The sequence below is a fragment of the Calidris pugnax genome, unplaced genomic scaffold (genome assembly GCF_001431845.1).
Source record: "Calidris pugnax isolate Ruff unplaced genomic scaffold, ASM143184v1 scaffold219, whole genome shotgun sequence".
NCBI lineage: Eukaryota > Metazoa > Chordata > Aves > Charadriiformes > Scolopacidae > Calidris > Calidris pugnax.
This window is the reverse complement of record NW_015094507.1, coordinates 16926370-16950958: the sequence shown is the minus strand read 5'-3', so window position 1 is coordinate 16950958 and position 24589 is coordinate 16926370. Positions and strand designations below refer to the sequence as shown.

The 24589-nt window shown below is 38.0% G+C and overlaps 1 protein-coding gene across 1 annotated transcript in view; it reads right to left on the bottom strand.

The window, feature by feature from the left end:
• Window positions 1-24589, bottom strand: part of MDN1 (midasin AAA ATPase 1) — a 92645-nt gene that overhangs the window by 52852 nt on the left and 15204 nt on the right. The window contains exons 9-37 of the mRNA XM_014964580.1: window positions 23710-23824; window positions 21720-21913; window positions 20591-20672; window positions 19828-19923; window positions 18629-18741; window positions 17926-18074; window positions 17759-17819; window positions 17002-17213; window positions 15945-16048; window positions 14756-14900; window positions 13897-13993; window positions 12205-12318; window positions 11599-11746; window positions 11320-11430; window positions 10326-10477; window positions 9681-9859; window positions 9111-9319; window positions 7904-8050; window positions 7017-7158; window positions 6752-6886; window positions 6537-6675; window positions 5430-5568; window positions 5212-5342; window positions 4921-5065; window positions 3680-3809; window positions 3351-3581; window positions 2383-2580; window positions 782-990; window positions 139-261 (exon numbers count right to left, since the gene is read on the bottom strand). Coding sequence (XP_014820066.1) covers window positions 139-261; window positions 782-990; window positions 2383-2580; window positions 3351-3581; window positions 3680-3809; window positions 4921-5065; window positions 5212-5342; window positions 5430-5568; window positions 6537-6675; window positions 6752-6886; window positions 7017-7158; window positions 7904-8050; window positions 9111-9319; window positions 9681-9859; window positions 10326-10477; window positions 11320-11430; window positions 11599-11746; window positions 12205-12318; window positions 13897-13993; window positions 14756-14900; window positions 15945-16048; window positions 17002-17213; window positions 17759-17819; window positions 17926-18074; window positions 18629-18741; window positions 19828-19923; window positions 20591-20672; window positions 21720-21913; window positions 23710-23824 — 4150 coding nt within the window. The remainder of the gene's footprint in view (window positions 1-138; window positions 262-781; window positions 991-2382; window positions 2581-3350; window positions 3582-3679; window positions 3810-4920; window positions 5066-5211; window positions 5343-5429; window positions 5569-6536; window positions 6676-6751; window positions 6887-7016; window positions 7159-7903; window positions 8051-9110; window positions 9320-9680; window positions 9860-10325; window positions 10478-11319; window positions 11431-11598; window positions 11747-12204; window positions 12319-13896; window positions 13994-14755; window positions 14901-15944; window positions 16049-17001; window positions 17214-17758; window positions 17820-17925; window positions 18075-18628; window positions 18742-19827; window positions 19924-20590; window positions 20673-21719; window positions 21914-23709; window positions 23825-24589) is intronic.

Here is a 24589-nt window from a genome sequence, read left to right as displayed (position 1 = left end):
CTTTCAATGAAGCATTAGACGTACATAACTAAAATTAAGCAAATTTTCTGTCACCAACCCTCAAAGATCTTTATCCTACATGTCAAACCATCTCCTTTGCTCTTCCAGAACATTCCATGCCCGAAACTTGAAATTTACCTCATCTAATACAATCCAGTGTCCAGCCTTTAATGCTGCTAGAAGTGGTCCATCACGCCAGGCAAATTCTCCTCCCTTTCCACCTTCAACAGGCAAGTCTGTCCCAAACAAGTCTGTCACGTCCTTTGGGAGCAGAGAATGGGAAGGAAAAAAAAATTATTACAAAAGCTTATGAACAACCTTTGTTGAACTTTACATCACATTTCCTCCCTCCCCTTTAAATAGAGCTAAAACATAGGTATTAAATTTCAGTAATGCAAGATGCTAAAAGCTTTTCCATGATAGGACTCCAGTGACCAGCTACTATATTTAACAACAACAAAAAATTAATTTGGAACAAATAAGCTAAAAAACCTTAAAGCTGTTTTCAAGTAGCTTTGCAGAAGCCAAGAAAAACACAGTAGACAAAGATAAGCATGTCTTCACTTGGAAAGAACAGAAAAAACTGGGAATTGGCATTCACTCAACAGAAACTCACTGCTCTTTCTCCTTCCCCCTTTCCCATTTAGTTTTGAGATCAAGAAGGAAAAAAATTACATTTCAGACTCGGTGCCAAAGTTAAAAAGAACTACACGTTTGAAGTTAAACAAAACCTCCTCCCTGCAGTAAACACGTAAGTTACAAAGATAATACTTTATTCTACCGTTTGCTCAGACAGGTTGATTCGAACAAGACAGTTTCCTGAGGCTTTTGCCAGGGCAGCAACTAGACTGGTCTTGCCCACACCTGGTGACCCCTCCAACAAAATAGGTTTGTTAAGCTGCAGGGCTCTTAACAGTCGTTGTGCATTCACTGCTGTGGTCCCGGCATTTAGAGCATAATCTGTAACGCTGTTTCTCTGGAGAACTGGGCCTAAAACAAAGGAAAGATAAACCAGAAAACAATTAAATCAGAATGTTTATGCTGGACCTGCTGACAGTGAGCTTCTGAGTGAGATCACTCCGTTAATTGCTGATCTCGTTACAGTAAGCAACGTAGATCACGCTCGTATCCCATTCTCAGAGATGAGGCACATACACTTTCTGTTTGACCCACAGCTGTCTCTCAGCCAATCATCGCATATTCATTTGGAATTCTGCAAAAAGCATATGAATATACAATATATTTTGCCATGAAACTTCGACTCTTCCTGGCTCATGGCCTAAACTAGAGATCTGTCACTGAAAAGCCATAAATCTGTCCTTGCGCTTCAGACGCGCATCTAAAATTCAAAAGCAGCTTTTGAAAATTTGGAGCTGAAGGACACGATTCGGTCATGTTACAGAGCAACATATTAATCTGTTCCATACACCGCTAGTTCTGTGAAGGAAGAGTGTTTTAATTCAAGTGTGCAGCTAGGTGCATCTTTTCTTTATGGTTATTATTGACATATAGTAAGGAGAGAGCACAGAGCTTGTCTGCCAACTTCCAGGCAGTATAGCTCACTGGGACATCACTCCCCAAATTCTGTAATAGAGCATCGCTCAGGTATACAAGAGATTAATCACCAATTTATCTTACACATCTTGATACCCGTTTACTATGAAAGAGATCCTTCCTTTAGTGAGCCAATTAGCAGAGGGAAACTAAGCAATTTACAAAAAAGCATTACCTTGTACAGTTTTATGCATGACTGACACAACCCATGAGTATCAAAATGTTCAAAGATGAATGATTAATATAGCACTAGGAACACAGAGTTCCATGTACTAAAAAACTAATCAGCTAAACAAGAAAGCTCATAGTCATCACTTTTTAGTCCCATCAATGTATTTTAAGGGTAGAAAGCAGTATTTGTAGAGTTCCATCTGCATTAATTTGCCACTTGAGGAACTGAAATGCAGGGACTAAATAATTTTGCAAAAATTGCAGCAAATCTTTGAGAGGCTGCAGCAAAACAGGGCATTAGTCTCTGTAGCTTTAGTGAGTGGAACTTAGCAGACCTTCTGACCATGCAAAGTGATGGAAAGCTACAACTCAAAATTCAAGCAGCTTTGCTACACCAGAAGAGTCTACTAAAAATCAGGCCATTAACCAGTAATTTTAAAAAGTCAAAGAAAGTAATTAACAGATGTGTTGTCTTAATAAATGTAATCAAGTTGCAGTCAACACACTTGGAGGCAAAAAAGACATTTTTCTAAGGCTTGGGAACTATAAGTTGTTCTGTAATGGTTCAGGTATCCCACTTAGAATTAGTGAATAACAGAACTACTGGGAATAAAAACCACAGAATAAATGTCCACCCATTCCCGCAAAGTCTCTTGCCTCTTGGAATAAAAAAGGGGTGGATTCCCATAAAGTTGTCCAGCCACACAAACTCTCTCTCCTTTGTTCTGTCATAAATCTTTAGTTCATTCTTCTGATATTCAGTCAGCTCCAAGACTTGACTCATTTTCTCACATAAGAACGTCAGGCATTTTTCACGAGCTACTGAAGCCGTATCAGCTGAGCAGGACGTTGTACCTGAAATTAGAAAAGTTAAGTGTGCTTTACAAACATAACTAGACACGTTCATCTTGTGAATAAGAAACTCAGTTCTTTCACAGATGCCATTTTTGTGCAGTATTCTGTTCAGGTTTATATTTCACGTTAGTGCTTTTGGTGCTTCCAGTACAATTTACCATGGACAAATTGTTCTCTAAGCAACAGAATTAAGGACACTTTGTTTCCAAACCCCTTTCTTCTACCATCACTACCATCCTGATCCCTTGCCATAGTCCCTTGAGGTCTTTTTTTCTTGCCTTTCTTGTGGTTTTTCACTTTTTCCCTACTCCCCTAACCCCTATTTATCAGCTGGGCCAGTGGCCAAACACATTCTGATCTATGCACATGATCATAGAATCATAGAATGGTTAGGGTTGGAAAGGACCTCAAAGATCACATGCAAAGATGCTGACACGTGGGGTGAGAAAGAGAATAATACATGGTCATGTAATTAATTACCATACCAGCTCAGAAGACTCAATAAAAAACCACAGGCTTTTAAAATTTGTTTGCTAGCCTTTGTAATATTATTACTACCAGCTCCAATTCACTTAAGCTTGTGGCATTATTCAAACTCTTGCTACTGAAACCACAAAAAAGGCATATAGGATATTGTTAAACAGAAGCAAAAACTTCTCCCAGAAGAGTTCCATATTGCCCAAAGCATTTTGTTTGCATTCTACTCAAACACACTAATACAAATATATACCTTCATATTTTCTGCTACCAGATAAGCACTGAAGACTTACCTGATCCTATTCCATCAATGTACACCAAACATGCAGCATGGATAAAAGCCATCATCGGAGAAATATAAAGAAGGTTACATTCCTTGGCAGAATTTGACTCATCCTCTACCATGACATTCATAAAATTAACCCATGACAAGACGTCTCGCACGCTGAGAATACACTGGCGACCGAACTCTTGATTAGTCAGCCATTCAACAAAGTCCATCATGAGCTCTGCTACGTCTGCCCCTGAAAAGAAGAGTCAAAAATCAATGTAGTCATCAAATAATTTTATTGATCACATCACTCAACAATGTTTGAGTTCCAACACACAAGAAAATACCCACCTTGATTGTTTATTCCACTCAGAGACATTCCTGGATGAAGATTGTGTTTCACAATCTGTACCAAATCATCACGGCCATTGCTTTGAGGACACCAGATTTCTGTAAATCTGTTGCGCAACGCAGGAGAAAGCTGCAAACAAGCAGAATGACAGAGCAATTCCATTTACAGTGTATCATGTTACTTTGTGTTAGAGTTGGCTGGTAGCCTTGTAAGCTAGAGTATTTACGAACAATAAGGTGAACAAGCAAGATCTTTCCTTCTACTTTTGACAAAACCACTTGGCAACAAAATCTTTGAGAGAATGTGGACTTTAAGATGTCTAGTGGTGGCATCAGTGCTGGAAACGGCTGATAAATGAGGAAGTTCAAAAGAATATAGGAAGAAACTGAGCTGGTTTGCAAGCACCAAGGCTCCATTTCATTCCAGGACATTGTGTATCAAACAACAGATAAGTAATTTCCCTTTGTTTACAGAAGCAAACTACCATGTGGAAATTTGCATTCAATTGCAACTTGTTTCTGCAATTCTTCTCTTCCTCTGCCTGAACTAGTCAAGCAAAAATCATTAGCACAAATGCAATGCAGAAATAAATGCCCTTTAAAAACATGGCTTTACAATGAGTTGTTCTGTACTGTAGAAACCACTTTAAAGGGAATACTCATCTTTTTTGGGGTAAAAGCGATTATAGCTCTATATTTTTAGTCCTAGCTCCCAATGCTGCTTAAAAGTTTTGGGTTTTTCAACCTGTCTTAAGTTACTTAAAGCCAAAGTTCAGAAACAGATTTTTTGTCATTTAACAAGAAAGGTCTTTTGGGATGTGTGTATTCATCAAGAACAAGACAACTTTTAACTGTCACTTTCTGAACAGAATTAGGGAGAATAATCTATTATGCAACTTCACACTACCCCAGACTCATATTAGAGCTGGATTTACTTGCTTCACGAGCCACATTTCCCGTACTTGAAGTATTCTAACCTGCCTAGGGTATTTAGAGGCCTGAAGCATTCTTCGACATTTTGCTGACTATCGACTTATGTTGTTGAAATGACAGCACACAGGAGTGATGGAAAACAGATATAACCTAATCTTCCTTTAGAGTAATGAGGCAGATGCCTACTACTAGGAAGCACTGGATGCCAGAACTGGCATGATGCGTTTTTGCCTCGCACCTCCAATCACTAACCAGTCAATGTGACCAGAAGATGCACGCCACACTTATAGTTACTTTAATATATTCACCTCTTTTTTCCCAAAGTCTCCTCCTGGATTCATGGTGGCAAGGATGCGAAATTTCTTTCCTGCAACTAGTAGTTCTACCTCGTTCTCCTCATCATCTTGACCACCTTTTTCAGCGAGTACCAATGTCTTTTCAGCTTCAAGAACACTAGAGAGGTTAAAAAAATTGTTTATTTTAGATTTCATTTCACACTTCACACTTAAAAATCACATGAATTAGCCTGATTAAATCTTCACTGCCACCAACTAAAGCATTCAAACCCCACATAATTAGTGGGCCAACAAATGTCTTACCTGTTAAGTCGCTCTAGTACAGAATCATCAGCTAAAGAAATCTCGTCAAGGAGAAAAAAGCCCTCCTCTTTAATTGCTAGAACAAGAGGTCCATCACACCACTCAAAGAGTCTAGAACCATCAGATTCCTCCTAAGAAACAGGAAAGGAAGTGAAAAGTCATTAAGAACTGCTACTTTTTGGCCACACTATCCAAACTACCATTGATGCAGGACAAACCTGGTCTTTCGACCTCTGTCTGACTGGTCGCAGTCCTCCCAGGAAGTCCGAAGTCTCCATATGCAAGTGGCAATTCACTGAGTACAGCTTCTGATTTGTTAATGCTGCAAAGATCTGACAGATGGTAGTTTTACCACACCTGCAACAAAATTTAATTGAAAGGTAAGAATAAAAAAGTTAAAAGAAAATCAGCTCACTGTGGACAGGATTCACTTTCATTGAAGAGCTATGAGGCAAAGGTCCAGCATGGAAATTTCCTCCTGCTCCTTTCCTTGAAGGAAATGTACACAAAGCGAAGCCATTCTTGGCACAACAATTGTTGCTGACTTGCACAAGATGTCTTTAAATAAATTTAAATCAATATCTGCATTGATGGATTTCTGCAGGCTCAAAGTGAAATTTATTTCAGCCTGCCCCTACAGGTACTCAACTAACCTATCATTTCACTAAACTGGAGATGCCATGTGTCTAGACCAAGCCTAAGTCTGAGGGAATAAATCACCAAGTACCTAGAGTTCTCATTTATTACCTAAATAATTTTTCTTCTCTTTTTTTTTTTTTTTGCATTTTTCTTCCCTTCTCCCCCACAAAAATGTACTCTTCTAATATATAACCAGCACAGAAGCAGACAGCACCTACTTATACAAACTGCTTCACAGCATATGAGGCAAGGACTCGGGGGGGGGAGTAGTAGTAGTAGCAGAACTATATTCAAATTCTTGAAACATGTAAAGCAAATGTGCTCTCAGACAGAAAAATGTCACAATTCCCCAAAAGCAGCATCTCCAGTGAGGCACAGTGAAGTTCTACAGGGCACCTTGGAAAGGTGGAGACAGGAGTCAGCTCATTGCAATTTGACTACTTTCTCTATTATTTCTATGTAGTTATACATAATGCAGATAATCCCATTAAAGACTTGTTCTGAAAGAGATGCAAGTGCTTCCCCCCTCAAAAGGGAACTGTGAAAAGCACCAGCTGGAAGTCTGCCATGGCAGAGGCTTAAATATCCCAGATCAAAGCAGCACTGAAGCCCACACAGTAATTTTGTGTCTGACTCAGTGGCTGGTGCAGCACTACAAAGAACTGCATCATAAAAAGCAAGGTTACCCAGTGTCTCCCACCAGCAGTACTGGTTCACCAAACTCCAGGGCTCTTCCCACCAAAACGGCAAGTCTCCTCATTCCTTGAGTCCAGACAATATGGTTAAAATCTCTGTCCATCACTGACATCCGTGTGGAAGATTTAGCTGCAGGACACAAGGCAACCCATCAGCTCCAGTCACATCTAGAGAACTACCAGCGTGGTCCTTCTAGGAAACTCACCCAGCAGCTTTTTGACGCTTTCCCCTGAGAAGAGAGACTCAGGATATAGCTTTTTCTTGAAGTGTTTTTCAAGGACACTCTGAATAACATCCACCTCCTCCTGTTTCCTGACTCTGCCTGCCAGAAGCATAAAACCTATAAAACAGAGGAGGAGAGAAAGAAATTACTACTTGGTTAATCAGCAACAAAAGAAGTTATACTTAAGAACTAGGGCTAGAAAGCAATTCTACAGACATTTTAAAAGCCTAAGGCAGCAAGGGCTCACCATCATTTGCTAAGTGCTGAAGCCAGTCATACTCCTTCTCCAGCTGTTCTGCCAGTCTGTACCTTTCAGCCCAACGAAACAGATCCCGCAGGGTAATGAAGCCATGCTTCCCAGCAAACACCGTCGAACCTCTGCGGTAAGACTGTCATAAGAACAAAACGTGAGCCATTTTTTCATGAACCTGTCCAAAAAACTTAAAGAAAAGCTAATCAGAGCTCTCCGATGTGACGCTCCTTCAAACAACCTGTATTTTTAAAAAGACGTTCAGTAAAGTCACAACTCCCAAACTCAAATTACCTTTATGCGGGTACTTGATAGGTACCAGGAACAAAATAATACAGATAATGATAAATAAAAATACTAAGGAGAAAATAGGTACCTGGAATAAAACCAAATCCAAGCAAAAGATTAGATTCTCCACCAAAATGTATGTTAGCACTTCAAAGCGTGCTCTGGTTTCCACTGCTACAATTGCTTTGAAATACAAGATAGTTTTAGCTATATAGGAAATATTAAAAGTCTGTTAAACACAGGAGTGTCAGACCACCTCCAAAATTATGCTTAAAAATAATACCAAACTTAGCATGACCCAAAGAAGCTACAAATTCAATATAGTGTTTTGGATCCAGAGCAAGAAATTATTCTACACACCAAATCCCAAGGCATTTGGCTATTAATTTTTTGCTGCTGTCTCTCAAATCTGACATCACCTTCCCCATTCTCTATCTTAACCACTGAACTACTTTGGTGGGTTCTCTTCCATCAATTATGGTTTGAGTTGTTAAATATCTGCCTATTAGCAACACCTCCCCCCCCAAAGGAATTTCTATTACTTTGTGCTGAAATATCTTTGCGTGTCTTATACAAAAGAAGAAAGACTCTCATACTTGCAGGTCTAACATGACTTTGACAAGTTTGCTGCAGTAAGAGGGTGGCAAACTGCATCGCTTGTGCAGGATGGTTTCCAGTTCAGCACTTGGCAGTTCATCAAAATGCAGCTCCACAAAACGATTTCTGAAGGCTCTGGACAAAACCTAAAAGATGAGAACATACTCTTGCTTGAGCTTTTCCCTTTGATATTCCTCACGTTATATATCTTACCCTACACATCTAAAGGAAATACAGATAGTGTCGTAGCATACAAATTAGCACATACACTTTTTTTTTCAATGTTTATGTGTAAGAGAGCCTAGATGAGGTTAAGAGTTTTAAAATATGTTGTGCTTTAACTGTGGTAGGCAGCTAAGCACCAAATATCACTTGCTCACACCCCCTACAATGGAATGGAAGGGTAAAAGCAAGACACTTGTGGGTTGAGATAAAGACAATTTAATAGCCAAAAAAACCTGCATGCACAAAAGAAGCAGAATTAGGAATTCATCCACTACTTCCCATCAGTGGGTGTTCAGCCATTTCCAGGTTTCATCATGCACAATGGTTATTTGGGGAAACCAACACTGAATATCCCCCCTTCGTCCTTCTCCCCCCAGTTTTTATTGCTGAACACAATGTCATATGGTATGGGACGCCCCTTTGGTCAACTGGGGTCAACTGTCCCAGCTGTGTCCCCTCTCAGCTTCCTGTGCAGCCCCAGCCTACCCACCAGTGGGGCAGTGCAAGAAAAGTGTTCTGACACTGTTCAAGCTCAGCAATAACAAGGACATCCCTGTGTTATCAACACTGTTTTGATCACAAATCCAAAACATAGAACCATACCAGGCACTATGAAGAAAATCAAATATTCCAGCATCCCAAAATCAGCATGAAATAGACATCAACAGCCTAGGTAAAATTTCTTCCCCAGGGTTCTTGAGCAAGAAATGCTGAGTCAAATATATGTGAACTCCAGTTCAGTAAAGCACTTAAATCTCAGCTACTCAAAATGAACTAGAAGTTTGGCATCTGCAAAATAAGCATCTAACCTAAACAGAACTCATCTGTACTGAAAGTTAGTCCACAACCACCTCACCTCTACCTCTTGAGAACTTCACGTTATTCTGTGCTACACATCTGAAAGTTTTCACATCACACTTATGCACAAGACAGATTCATTCCTTAGAGTTGCAGCTACTCAAAGGAAGAGATGATACAGACCTTTCTGCCACCATAGAGTCCTGGAGGATTCTGTGTAGCAAACAGCATAAAGCGAGGGTGAGCTTTGACAACTTCTTGGGTCTCAGTAATGAACAGCTCCCTGTTATCATCCAGCAAACGGTTCAGAGCCTCCAGAACATCAGTGGGAGCCAAATTCAGTTCATCTAGAACAATCCAGTAACCCTTTCTCATTGCATCTATGAGAATGCCTTGGAGGGAACAGAAAGAGTTCTAGTTAAAAATCTAACAAACTAAATCTAACTGAAGCATGCTTTTAGATACTTTTAGCCACCAGTTTTCCCTCAGTATAAATGCTAATCCAGAGACGGAAGCAACAGTATTGTTTAAGTTGTTGAATTCTTTTTTTTTATGTCCAGTAGTAAAAGTATGATGAGACAAACACGAACTTTTAAGAAGTCACTGAAATTACGTATCATTAATATGTAACTACTAATTTTATGACAGGGTCTCTCTCCATTGTAATAAAACAGAGAAGTTAAGCAGAAAAAAAAATAATAAAAGCAGTGAAGTGAGGCAGGAATTTGGAGTAAACACAATATGCCCCCTCACCTTCCTTAAATACCAACTTCCCAGAGGCGTCCGATGTGTAACAGCCAATGTATTCCTGGATGTCAGTATGCTCATGGTTGTTAATCCTTACACAATGATTCCCAGTAGCAGCAGCCAACCAGCGAATTAAACTGGTTTTACCAACAGAGGTCTCTCCTTGAATCAGTACTGGATGAGTCCTACAAGGGATAACCAAAACCGTGGTTTAGAAGCACAAATTATATCCTTCTCATATACAAGATATCAACCTTATTTGAAATATTCACAGATCTACATTACCAAAGCACATTACCAAAATATCACTACGTAACTCACTTGGGGTATCCAAGATCATACACTAAAAGGGGAGCAGGAGTAATTTTACCCCCAGGTGCTAACTGCTACCCATGAAGCTTTACACGGCAGTGTGAAATAACCAGGTTATTCTAACTGCAAATTTCTGGATTATCATTTAAACAAAACAAGGTATGGCTTATGGAGACAACATGCGTAAATTCAAGTCACTGCATAATGAAAAGTTAACTATAAATAGAAGGAAAATGGACACTACTCATGCCAAACAAGGAAGACTAGACAGACACCACTTGAGGCCCAAATAAACACCTTCAACTTAATTTTTTAATGGAAAAGTTGAAACAGACTTACCCTGCAGACACAACTCTAGCAATGTCTTTCAGATTAAGCTTAACTGAAGGAGTTAGCACGTAAGTCTCATCTACAGTAGGTTCTTTATCCCCAGCTGAAATCCAGTATCCTTCTATAAGTATGAAGCTCCCTCCTTGGGGTTTTGGTATTTGCTAAGGATACATGACAGAAATAACAGATTATACTAATGAGTTTCACTTTGCTAATGAAGACAACTACTGTTATAGCACTGCAATATATCCTGTAAGAAGTCACTTTAAATTAATCCCTGAGCGCTCCTGCAGTAAGCACTGTCCCCTTGTCACAGAATGCAAATCACAGGAAAAGGCTGACCAGATTATTTCAGGGTCATGAAGCAGGAATCTTTGCCAGTGCCATGAAGATAAAAGGGTCTCAAGAGTCCTAGCACTGAATTTTGAAGTACTCTTCCAAGCAGGAAATTAGCTTTTATCTTTTTACATACATATGTATTTTCTAAATATGAAGAGTTTTATTCTGAAACAAATGCCTGTCTCTTAAAACTGGCTTCTCCATCCCACCTGCTCAGTCCCCCATGAAAACTCATGCTGGGCTCACAGCACTACTGAGATTCTTCCTTTCCCATTAGAGACAAAGCACAGATGTTTGCTTCGTATCCATATGTTCTGCTTTCAGGCTAAAAATAAAAAGCTTGTGAAAGCTCCTCAAAAGTCTGTGAAAGCTTTACAGTTGGAGTCACTGCATTAAGCTGCCCACACTCCACAATGCTGTAATTATTTGAACGTCCATATTTTTTTCAAATTAACAAATAAACTAGCTAACATATGGGTATGTCAAGCAGAAGTCAAAAAAATACAAAGGAACAGTATTAATTTTTATTTTTTTTAGCTCTTATCTTTATAAGATGAAAAACAGGACTGCAAGAAGGAAATGTAGAGGAAAAAAGCAGAGAAGGCAACTCAAAATAAATTCTACTGTGAATACTAAACAGGTCTATATAAATTTTGTTACCTACCTGCTTGAGAAGGCTTTTGATGTTGCCAGAGACTATATGCTGGCAAATCAGCTTCTGAACTACTGGGTGAGAACCTCTGTCAAGCTGCGTCAGGAAACTCAAACAGAAGCCCTAAAAAGAATTATTTTCAGTCACAACATGAAAAATCATTAGGGAGAAAAATACAGAGATTAAAGAATCATTTCTGTTCAATACTGCATTTAGAAGGAAGATTATCCTTTATCCAAACAGTCTTTGTAGTGAATACACAGTGAAACAAACCCCAATATAGGTATTCACCTCATACAGTGAGCGCTGTATGCTGCTACACGGATTAGATGCGGCAAATCTCAATGCCCTGCAAAGCGTGCGGAGACTGTAGTGAGGTCTGTGGCCAGTTCCATCCACCAGCTTTGCTTCTGCTTCCTTTCTCACAGATAAATAAAAGCTGCAAAAATAAAGAGTGAAACCAGTTCCAGTTACATAGTGCTGTTACTGATCAGACCATTGCTCTAAGGAATGAAACCCAAAGTAGGAACACTTAAGCTTATCTCCAACTGTCACTTTTTCTAATAGCTCCAGGTTAGGAAAGCCATGCCAAACTCTGCCATCTGTGTAGTCAGCAAGGGAAAGCAACACAGTACTTAAAACCGACTGCAACAAGGCTTTTTAACTGGTGCCACCAGAAAAAAGCAGTTCTGAATTAGAAAAAGTAAGTCTCCTCCCCACAAGTACAGAAACCTTCAGAATGAAGAGGATGGATGTCTATCCTCTGCCATTTCCTAAAGGCTCTGCAAAACGCTGTGTGAGGAGCACTATAGTGTCATCTAAAACAGTCTAACCACAGACTACAGTTACATACTTTCTTTTTGTGACAAGGATTTCAAGAGATTACAACCAACTTACTTCACAATTCCTTGTACTGTATTTTTGTTCACATTCAAGCCTCTCAGATAATCCATGATAAGAACTTGCAAGTCTCCTTCATTTCTCAATTCTTCTACATAAAGTTCAGTAAACCTATAAGAATCAAATCAATCCGTAAGACTTAGACATAAAATGTTATATATGATTATCATGGTACGTAACATTTAAATTTTATTTCATGCATCAGAATACTGACTTGTCAAACTACCTATAGACAGACTCAAGAGCCAGAGTAATTAAATAAAGTGTTAGTAATACCTTGCTTTTAAGCAAGTCCTCTGAATCATTTTAACCTAGTAGACTGAAAATGAACTATGGGACACTATTTTTTAAAACTAAAATTTTAAACAACTTGCAAGAGATACCCAAACACTACAGCCCAAACACTGGAGCACTGACACAGCAGGAGCACTTCTCAAAGCGGACTCTCTAATGATCTCTGATTTTAAGAAGTGGCCACTTATGAGCTATCACCCCTTCTAATTTTGTTATGACTAGCATAGCCAGGTTGTTTCTACTTCTACAAATATCCAGCTCAGCAACAATAAAATGAGAAAACTTGACAGTAAGCAAAGGAAAATTAGCAGCAAAACATGTACTCAGTGAAGTACTGAGTATCTTTAAAGACATAACACAGTGTTTCACATTTAGTATGCTATACTGGCAGCTCTAGTTAATGAGCATATTTTCTAACCGTTAGTTAGTCCAGTATATTTGCATCAGGTGTTGAATATGAGCCTGCAGCCCTTCTATACCACGCATTACAACTGCAAATAATAACTCGGGACACACCACAGCAAACCCAACACAGCTGAGCAATACCATTAACTTCAGAGGTATGGATATTTTTGACAAATGCAAATTTAAGTTAATTTAAACTTAGCAAGCTGAAGTCTCCTCACTTTCTTTTCTTTCACTACTAAGCCAGGAAAGCTAATAGCAATAAAACCTTACTTTGCCACTAATAGCTGCAAACAACTGGTTACACACAGTAAGTGCATCTCTACAGTTTCTATGAACCTGGTAAGGGATGACACGCACGACTTCTGGCATTCAGGAGGGAAACTACATTAAATACAAGCAGAAGATCTTTGCGTTCAGGAACAGGTATTACAGAAGAACAGATTTGCCAAAACTCCAACTTAGTGGCCACAGCTTAAACGTTTGAAGATCACACATCAAGTATGTCAAACATCATACATCTGTTCCACCCATGCAAACCACCTTCCTTCTGAGGAAACAAGCTGGATATACAGCTTTTTGCAAGGATCATCAACACTTCTGAGTTATCAAGAGAAAGGCTGCTAAACAGACACAAAGCACTTGCCTTTATTATACCCACCAGGAACATAAACTGCTGCAGTAGCATTCCCAGGCACCGACAGCTTAATTGCAAAGAATAATCTTTCCCCTGTCCCCAGTGACAACGCTCTACACTACTCCTAGACTGTTTGTTCATGCTCAGCAACTTTACAGAAGTATTTTCCTGATGCTATTTCATGAAAAACCTTCACCGTGATGTGGAAAGCACCTCTCACAGGAAGTTAATTTGAGTTCAGACTTATATCGTCAGGCTTCAAATAAGGCATTCTTCACTGGGTCAATCTGTGAAGCTAGTTAAACTCTGAAAAAAAAATAATAGCATTTTGTCACAAAATCATTATTTCCTACCTGTTTCTTATTCCTGGAGGAAGATTTCTCTTTCCAACATCTGTAGCTGGATTCATGCATGCAAACAAGCGAAAATCAGGGTGACGGACAAGAGGCTCTAAAGGAAAACAAAGAGACATACGATTAATGCTAAACTAGGACACTTATTATGTTAAATAAGGTATATTTCCTCTAAGGCAGTTTCTCTTTTCCTCTACTACATTTTCTTAAAATGCCAGGGTGAAAAGTTTTCAGAGAATAACCCCACATGATTTCATCAGAAGTATGTCAGCATCTTTAAAACAACCACAGGCAAGTGAAACCCTGACTTTTATTTGTGTTTAGCAGGATATTTTAACACCACAAAAAATTTCCAAAATTATATAAGCCCTAAACTTGGAACTCCTTTCAGAACAATAAGCAGTGCTTCCCTCAGCCAGGAAGAAAACCCAGCCTAGGAAATTCATGCAACATTTGTCTCTACCTGTAGCTCCAGAAAACAAGATTCAGGAATTGCATTTTTAACTTTTAGATGTGTACTGGGTCTGACTGGGATGGAGTTAACTTTCTTCACAGCAGCCTCTGTGGTGCTGTTGAAAACACATCATTTTGGCTATTGCTGAATTGTGCTGGCAATTCTCACTCTGCCCTCCCTCCCCCAGTGACTTAGCTGGGGGTGAGCAAAAATTGAGGGGACACTGTTGGGACAGCTGAACCAAACTGGCCAAAGCCATATTCCCTACTATATAACATCATGCTCAGCAATAAAAACGGGGTAAAGGAAGAAGCAGACAGTGATTTTTGTCTTGAGCCATTATAGGATAGGGAATTCAACTAACTGGATAGCAAGATATAGCATAAGCAAACACAGAAATGGTACCTGTGTCTCCTCTGTCTAGTAATACCAGTGACCCAGATGATCCTTCCAGTAAACCACTCAGGCACTCTAAAGTCTCTGCTGCAGCCAAGTTAATCTCATCCAATAAAATCCACTCTCCTTTTTTTACTGCTTGTGCCAGAGTACCCTAAAAATAAGATCAATTTGTTAATCATGTCAACAGCCGTGGTATAAGAACCAAACCATCTGTATGCTGGAAATGCTTGTTTTGCTGTCTATGGGTTGCTTAGACAAATAGCAATTCCAGACCTTTTACAGCAAAAGCAGTTTTACTGCTCTCTTCAATAACAGCAATTACTTGGCAAGTCACAGAAGAAAGACAGTTATCACCATTATCAGCTCCCATTTAAACTGGCTGAGATAAAACAGAATTAAGCTCTCTTGTTGTGCAAAGCTGCCTGTCAGTGATATCCATCTCCGTGGTGCATAAACTTTGCTGACACCATGAGAATAAAGGCAGTTAATCTAAAGAAATCCAAAGACAGAGGCAGTATTACTGGTTCCTCAATTATTCTTGTTCTTCAGGGAACCAGAACTTATTAATTAAAACTATAATTAAGTCAAAGGTTCTCCAACTACTTCTATAGTCATTTTTTAGAAAGAGGACTGGACAACATTTTACACACTTTACATAAAATTTGAGGCAATATAGTCAGACTAGCAGGGTGACAAGAAATAAACACGCATAAACCATATATCATAGTTTCCCCTAATCACACTTCATGCCATTAGAATACTATACCATGGGTTTGAAACATTAAAAAAAAAAAAAAAAAAATAACTTCTAGATAAACAGCATAGATTCTTAATATTAATTGCTTCACAGGAATCCTCAGGCAGGAGCATGGCCTACTGGAGATTGGGCAAGATATATTTTCTACTGTCATGCACCTGAAAAGATGTTACAACATACTGCTGATATTCTTTTACCATTCCAGTCCTAATTCCTATTATACAGCACTAAGATAACATGTTATCACAAAAGATTCTTCCACCCCCATCTAACCACCACCTCCTTGCAGCACCACACTTCATTTCAGAATTATGATGGAACAAGTTCAACTTCACAGCAAGATACTTGCCAGGAAGGTATTTATATAATACTGTTTGCAAAGTCTTTTAAAAGCTCTTCCTTATTCTTCCTAGCATCAAAATGCAAATCTCTAAATACCTCAACAAATGCAAAGAGAAGAGCATTTTCTGTCATTTTCATCTGTTGATGAGCATGATTCAGTTTCAGACCAAACGCCTCCCACTTTTCCTTCAGTGGTGAGCCTATAAGCAAAACAAATTAAAGTTTGTACCATCAGAACAATAGCACAAAAATGTTTAGCAACAGTATTTTAATCAAGCTGTTTCAAGCATAGAGATACAAGCATAAGCTCAGCTGAACAATGAACGCATTGAAGTTCTACAGATGACGTCTCATGAATTAAAAAAAAAATATTAGATTTTGCTGATTTGTTGTGGTTTGTTTTTTGGTTTCTTTTTTTGTTTTTTTTTTTTTTTTTTTTTTTTTTTTTTTTTTTTTAATTTAGCTTAACACTATTGACATATGGGTACAGATAATTTGCTATTCATTCCAGCATCTCCTGGGTTGTGAAGTATAAAGCAAGAAAAATGTTTATTTGGAGGCAAAATCGCAGTGAATCGAAGTCAAGAACTAGGCAAGTTAGCATCACTAAGAGTGAATCCAAAGTCACCAGCAAGCTCTTAAAGTCATTATTACCCTAACAGAGCAATCTAGGGGCTTGGGGGGTTCTGTTGTTGTGTTTCGCTTTGTTTTTAAAATAGGATACATTTGTGACATCTAATGAGGTTCCTGGACTGAAAGAAAGTATGAATGAATTCATATGGAAGACTGCCACACAAAAAACCAGGACTGCTCACCAACACAGCAAACAATTAAGTGCTGAGTGGAGATTAGATGCCAAGGGCACCCTAAGTCAGACAAGTAAACCTTTACTCTGTCAGACAGGGCTAACAACAGTGATGAATTAGAAAGAAAAAAAACCTATTCGAACAGTATTCTGAATGTCATCTTGTAGACAGAGATTGTGTTTTTCAAAAACAGAAGAAAGTGATAGAGGGATGGGAAAAAAACCCAAACCAAACAAAACCAACACACCACAAAACCTAAAATCAACAAACAAAAAAATCAGCACTCTATCTACTCCCTGCAATGGTTCACCACCACTGATGCACGTTTGATCACTCTGAATTCTCACCAGCTGCATTTTCTTTTGCTTCCTTATTAATAGCAGATTTATGAATATGCTGCATTAGTTTTAGCAGATCGTGCCAGCGTTTCTGCCTGTAGCAGGTCTGAATGTGTCCCAGAAACGTCTGGTTTTTCTTTCTAGAAAATGTCTGAGAGAAGAGTTCTTCAAAAGACTCTCGCAGAGGAAGCCAGATCAGCTTGTTATCCACAGGCTTGTAACTGAAGAGAAACAAAAGAGTAATTACTTATTTGTGACACAGGAACTAGCATCTGTGAACTAAAAAAAACTGTTACTGAAACAAAAACATTGTGCATGAAGGAACCCTGGCTTCCATAGTTTTTTACTCAACTACTGAGTGAAGTAAAATTGCATATATTTAAATGCACCTTATGAGGTAATTTTATAAAGACAGGACCATCCTGATAAGTAAAATACTTTTACTGTCACCAACCAGTACATCCAGTGAATAATATACCGTATTAATATTGAACAGCTTAGCCATTTTTAAAGAGACATTGGGTTGCCTTTTTAAATGACTTCATGACACACAAATGTGCACAGAATTCACTGAAACTGCCTGTTCTTCTGCATGGACAGTACGATTTCTGCATGCAAACGTGTTTCTTAAGACATTTATGCTACTATGAAAGATAGGTGTCTAAAACCAATTTTTTGAGGACACAACTATACTTGTGTTAGAAGCTTGTTCTGATACTGCCAATTTGTTACCCGAGAACAGACTGAAGAGTACTCAGTGACTCACCCCCCTAACAGATCTGCCGTGTCACTTTGTTGGTTCATGTTGATAACCCTCAAATGGTGTCCTTGAAACAGAAATAGAAAGCACCATCAACTTATGGGGTTGGTTTGTTTGTTTGTTGTTTTTCAAATCGTCTTCATGTAAGTTACAGTCTCCATGCTTTTATTTACCTGTAATATGAGCAAGGTACTGGACAGTTGAGGTTTTGCCAGTTCCTGTTTCACCAACCAAAAGCACAGGTTCTCCTTTGTCAACACAGACTGCAAGCTGTTCAATCAATACTGCAGATGGCCGTGTGGCAGCAAAGGTTTGTTTTGATCTGAAAAAACAAAGGAAGCAACTCAAACCCAAGATCTATCAAGTAGTTCATTTCAATTTTACTTTTTTTTTTAGGAGCAGTTGAATTTAAGATCTTTTTTTTTTTTTCTAATTATTTCAATATTTTATATAGGTTTGGAAAATCTCATTCCAAGAAAACCTTATAAGATACTTATTTTTCAATATATAACCTAGACATTCAGGGTTTCCAAAGAACTTCCTGGCCAGTGGAGTTAGTGTTACATACTACAAAAATCTCTCTTTACAAAGATAGATTCATCAAAATCTTATTATAACAGCTGCGGATCCACATTGCTTTGAAGAAACTCTAGTTCAAAAGAAGCTGAAAAGCTCCATGCTTTGGCTGGCAGAAGCGTGATGCAGACAGCCTTAAAGGCGCACAAGGAAAAGCTCAAGTCACAAGAGAAAACTTATCACATTCCCTCCTTTAGAGTGATAATATCCAATTAGCATTTTTTTAATCCCATGACTTTCAATCTATTCTATTCCACCACAAAATATTTCAAGTCACATGGGAACTACAAGATATTCTACCTTTGTACAGTGAGAGCCTGGGTTTGTTTCCTCATGAGATGCACTCTTCCAACAGCGACTTCTTGTTCCCGTATCAGAATTTCTGGTTTATAGAGTTCACAAAAGAACTCCACCTGTGAAGAAAGCATCAACATATCCAATACTAATGTTGCCTACAACATCACACTAATAACACCCATGGTATGCTACTGGTATTACTTTGCAGCAAGCTAATTTTTCATTATAAGATTTTACATTTTGCAGGTTTTACACACTTATCGCTGAAACACCTCAAAAGTGTTATTGTCCATACAAACGTCTTTCCATTTAATAACCAGATAATGGGTCTATACCATTATATGTCTACCTCATCTACTTCCATATTAGTTCAATTACATATACTTGAACCTGGAATCAGTTATCTTAACTAATAATAAAAAAAAACTACCTCCCACCAAAAAAATTGGTGAATACTTCTGTGTAAACAAAGATATTTTGCCATTGGTAAAGCATAATACATTCCTGTATTGAAATAATGTAAAAGAAAGAGGACAAACAGAAAAATCCAGAGAAGTCTCAGGGATCCATCTGTCCATCCAGCTGGCAAGTTTTTCCATCTTGAAGTAACAAAAGAGGGAATTTTCTTTGCAATCAAACTACTATAGTCAGAAACAGCTGACAAAGTCATGATTTAGTTTAACTCAGCCATTTATATCACACACTATTAATATATAGAGAGTTACTAGCCTCTAGAGAGGTACTTGATTTTGGAATCGATGATTACAGAACAAGTAGTAAGGAAGATTATGTTTCTCTCTGATCTCGTCATGTGAGTGATTAAAATTCATTGTAACGACCAAAGAAAAACCACATTATTTACTATTCTGTGCATCTAGCAGTATCATGCGCTTAGGCAACTGTGCTGTTTCAGCTGTGTGATCATTCTTTTGCATGATGAGGCTGTTTGCAATCTGCTCTGAAACAGGTTCACGCTGGAACCTTCAGAGAAAAAAAATGCAGCTGAAAAAAAACCAGGAGAAAAATGGAGATCCCGGGATAGTACAGAGAGAATAAAAAAAAAAAACAAACCAGCATTTGGAAGAAAGAGAGTGGCATTATTTTTAAGAAAAACAGCAGAACACATTTAAATTAATCACTAGAAAGACTGCAAGTTTTAGAATATTACCAATAAACATGATATTAATTATAGCTCAACATACCTTTTTCTTGGAAATGTTTAGTTTACTTCCAATAACTTGTGCCATTTTCTGTCTGCTCCCTTGGTTGGACAGCATAGCTGTGAAACAGTCCAATGCCTGTCAAGGGGAAAATAAACCAGCCTCTTCAACACAAATTTTGTGTGATATGAACTGACAAGTATCATCTTACATGACCCTGAGTCCAATCCAGCCACGGTAAATGAAATTATTTCACTGTCCACAGGGTGTAATAAGAACTTATAAACTCTCTAGTGTAGTCAGTTTCTTCTCAAAGTAAAAACCTTTCAATGTCCAGTTACAAAAGCTATTTTAGATGAGTGGACCAAAACAGAGAAGGAAACAATGTTGTAAGATCTCACATCATAAAACTACCTCTGACTGATGTACACTTGAAAAATTCCAACCCTGGAATGTGAAATGATGCATAGGAAAGAAGCCTCACATTACAAGAAAAAGGAAAGACCTTAAAACTTTTACTCTCAGTCATACTCCTAGCTCATACCAGTTAAAATTTCGTTGCAGCATGCTGCTTGCATGACAGTATTAAGTCTGGACTGGCATTCAGCACATTACTGCAAACCATTTTCCAAGTAGTAAGGAAAGCCTCCGATTGATGAACCACAAACATTTCAACTACAGTCCAACTGCTTCAGATAAAGCTAAACGTGGATTTCCATCTCACATTTCCAAACAGAGTATTTTAAGGTTTGTGAGACAATACTAGAATTTGGGCAAGTAATTTCCGGATCAAGTCTTACCGCACCTCCTGAAAAATATTCACGGCTGTGGCTGAAGAATTGCTGTCGAAGTTGTAAGCAATCCTGCTGCACCAATTCAGCAAGTCCCTAAAAAGAGAGAGCAAACGATTTGGTAAAAGTCAAAGCAAAAAACAGAGCACCTTCTTTCATGTTCAGCTTAAGTGATTATTTTGGCTTCTGGCAATTGCACATTTAGTTGTGTAAGTTGTACACAGATAACACAAATAGGATACTAAATCTAAAGAACAGCTGAGCACATAAAGACCAACAGTGTTGCTTTCAGATATCTTGCTTAGAAATATATAACACATGCTCCATTAAACCATAAAGTACTTATGAAAAAATGAAAAGCAGCAAGTTTTTCATGCAGAAAGGTAAAACACACCTATTTTTCCAAGATACTGGTTCCTTATCAACAACAAAATCTTCCAAAAGGCAAGAAAACGAAACATTCAATTCTAGAAAAACAACTGCTGTTCTAAAATTAGTGGCATTCTTTCATTCTTCACAAAAATATTAGGTACTACCCATACCTAGTATTAACTACTTCACAAACCACTACTAGTTCCAGAAAATCCATGAGTAAAATTGACATTTGGTATAAGAGGAAGAAATAATTGAACATCAAGCTGCATTTCATCATAACAATTCTGAAATTAATAGTACACTACAGATCTGGTTATTTTCAGTCATCTGCTAATATTAATCTGTTAAAATTATCTAAATAAGCAAATATATACAATTGCTTAAAGCATTATCTACTTACACAGTACACTTTAGTCAACAGTTCTTAACTAGAACTGATATTTTGTATTAAAATTAATTGAGAAGTAATCCATACAGCTTGATACCAATTCAGTAATACATATGGCAAAACCTATGCTTTTTCCTCAAAAAAAACAACAAAACTAATTATAACAATTAGGAAGTCTTAAATAATTCAGATTGAGATTTTTTAAAAGCTATATTAATCATTATGTTGTAATGAAAAATGGATTTTCCCAGTTTTTATGAAATTCCAGTTTAATTAGAATTATTTTTTTTAAAAGTAAGAAAAACAACAAAGATAAACACTTCTAATTGTGCAGCTAGCTAACTAAATTTCCTTCTAATAAACATATAAGAAAAGACAACCTTAGAGATAGCTCTCGTCCTTCCAGATTTGGTTTCTTATTTTCAGATCTTGACTCTGATGAATCTTCTGGTATGTGCCTGGAGCCAGAAGCACTGTTTTCTGATGCCTGATACTTATCTCCTGCAAGGTGAATGTAAATGTCTAGCAAGTGATCAGTTACAAGAGCAAGGTTGGGGTATCTCCTTTGAAGAACCTGAAAAAAAAGAAAAAAAAATTTAAAAATCTTTAGCATCAGAAGGATGTCACCAACCCCACAAATTATAATGGGATACAGTTCAATAGATACTCAAGCTAGCAAGCTCCACAAAGCGACCCACTTGGAATCCCTCATCAGAAGAAAATAAAAGTCATTGTGATTTGTATGATATCAATTTGGATACCAAAAGTGAATTTTACCAAGTCAACTCTACTCCAATTCATTTAATGCATTTGCTCAAATACTAACAGGAAGAGCAAAAGCTACATTCAACCCTATCTATACTCAAATCATGATCATATAGCTTTACAACTGATAACAAAAGTTCTTACCTCCTGTCCTTCTTTTAATGACTATTTTTTTTGAGTATTCAGGTTGTCTATTCCCTGTGGTGACAAAGACACACTAAGGGGATAACTTTCCTTCTGCAATTTCCTTTCAGTTCAATTCCCTCCACTAAAGCTTGACAACCAAAATTATTGCTTCCCAAAATTAGCTTTTCACAGATACAGGCCAAGAATACTACCCTGCCAAACTGACTTTTAAGATTAACCAGAAGAACGAGTCTATTTTCAAGACAAGTAAGTGGGTGTTTTCTACCACTGTCTCTTCTTCTACTACTTCAGAACCTTACACAGTTTTTGATTTTTATATTTTTGTGACTTGAGCTACAAAGCTACAAAAAAGAACAGAAAGAACCTAGTGGTAAGTGACACATTTAGCACTGAAGCTTCCTTTTTTCTTAAGGTTTTAACAGACAGGCTTTACTTGAATATCGGCCTTTTCTGGAGGTCATTTTTGACATCAGTTTGGCCACATAGCCTTTTTCACTGCTACAACAGTGAGTTTCCTAGAATTCCTGCCCACGTGGATCTATTTATAGTAGAAGCAGCTACAACACACAAGTGTGTGTATCTCCAGCAAACTATCAGCAGACGCCTCCCCCAGCATCTACTTGCTTCCCCTCCAACAACATCTGCAAGTGTGAAGTAAGTGCTGCTCTTGTTCCCTTCCTAACAATTAGCTGAACAAATAACAAAATGGAAAAACACACAGATATTTAAGGTCACCCATAACTGCTGGCTGCTGAACGAGTTCCAAGGAGTATAATAAATAAATTGTATCACAATTTTGATACAATAAATTGTATCAAAAAATTTATCTTCCTCATTCTAGAAAACTCAGAACTTTTCTCTTCTCTTCTGCTCAAAATTATTCAGCCCCTTTTCCCTTAAGCAAGGCTCTTTTAAAAATCAGGTCCTATTCTGAGCTCTGCATCACAAGGAAAATCTCTAGAGAATTCTATTATCATTTTAGCCCTGGGCTCCTTTAAGTTTTTGGAGGACCACATAAACCAAACATTCCCTAGAGATGCTAACAAAAATAGAGACAGTTATTTGCATTTGATAACTGATCAACTACTTTTAACCTCAAAGCTTAGACCTCAGAATTGGAGTAAGCCAAATTTTTCCTTTTTTTTTTTCTTTTTTTCTTTTTCTCTCTGTTTTTATATATCTGTGGGCTACAAAATGGCAAAGTAATTGGATTCTTAGACCCATTCAAAGCAAAACTTGTGCTTGGTATGGCAAGTTCCAGCAATCTTTGTCCAATTCACTTCAAATTTTCCTGACAAACTGCCCATTTACTTCAAAATCAGCAGGATAAGCCTGAAATGATAAGGGTGTATTGTGGAACTTGGAGATAAAAATATTATTACAAATTATTACTGAAAAACATTTATGATGCCCTAAGTGAAACAATTATTCACATGCCACAATAGAGTAACACAATACCTCCTTGAGCTCTCCTTTGCTCATGTTATCCAGATGTATTTTGGTCCAATATTTGTCCAAAAGAGCAGCGTGGCTGCTTTGCTGCCTGTACCAACCTCCACCACAACTGAATATCCTAAATCAAAACAACATGAAGAAACACAGTGTATTGTGTGTTGCAGAAGAATTCAACATTTTCAGTGCGTTCCTGTGCATCAAAGAACATGTTACATACTGCTGCTACAGCACAATGTGCGTGCATAGATCACCCACTGTTTGTCACTGTACTGTCACATACCCTGCCTCGCCTATCTCTGCTTTTCAAATTATCTGTTATCACAGTGTTTATCCCCTGTATTGCAAAATCTCCTTAGGGACACCTGCAGAAAGACAGCTGACAATAAGTCTATCAGAAACAACGTACAGAAACCTTTGTAAAGAGAGGAGCCTGACAGAAACGGTCTGGGAAATACCTTCCACAGATCCTAAAGGATCTGTGCTCTATTGCAGAGATGCAGAAAAAGCATCTCCAGTCCTTGTTCCCAATCTTTTTTCTTCATTCTTCAGGCTCACATTCCTTTCCATCATATATATTTGTTCTGGTTTTGGGGTTAGTTTGGATTTTTTTTTACTGCACAAATAACTATGCAGCCACATGTTATGCCCACTGTAGGAATAGCCTTGCACGTAAAAGCATTAGATATTGAGCTTGTGGTTTGTTTTTTGTTATCTGGCGATTTTTTGTTTATTTTTAAAAGTAGTGTTCCACAGCTGGAAACCGCAACTGACTTACAGAATCTCCTCTAATTAGCCCAATGGAAACTATAATTTGCTGGTATACAAATTGTGGACCCAATACACAGAAGAAAATCTTATGAAATGAGGCCACCAAAAGAGAGTT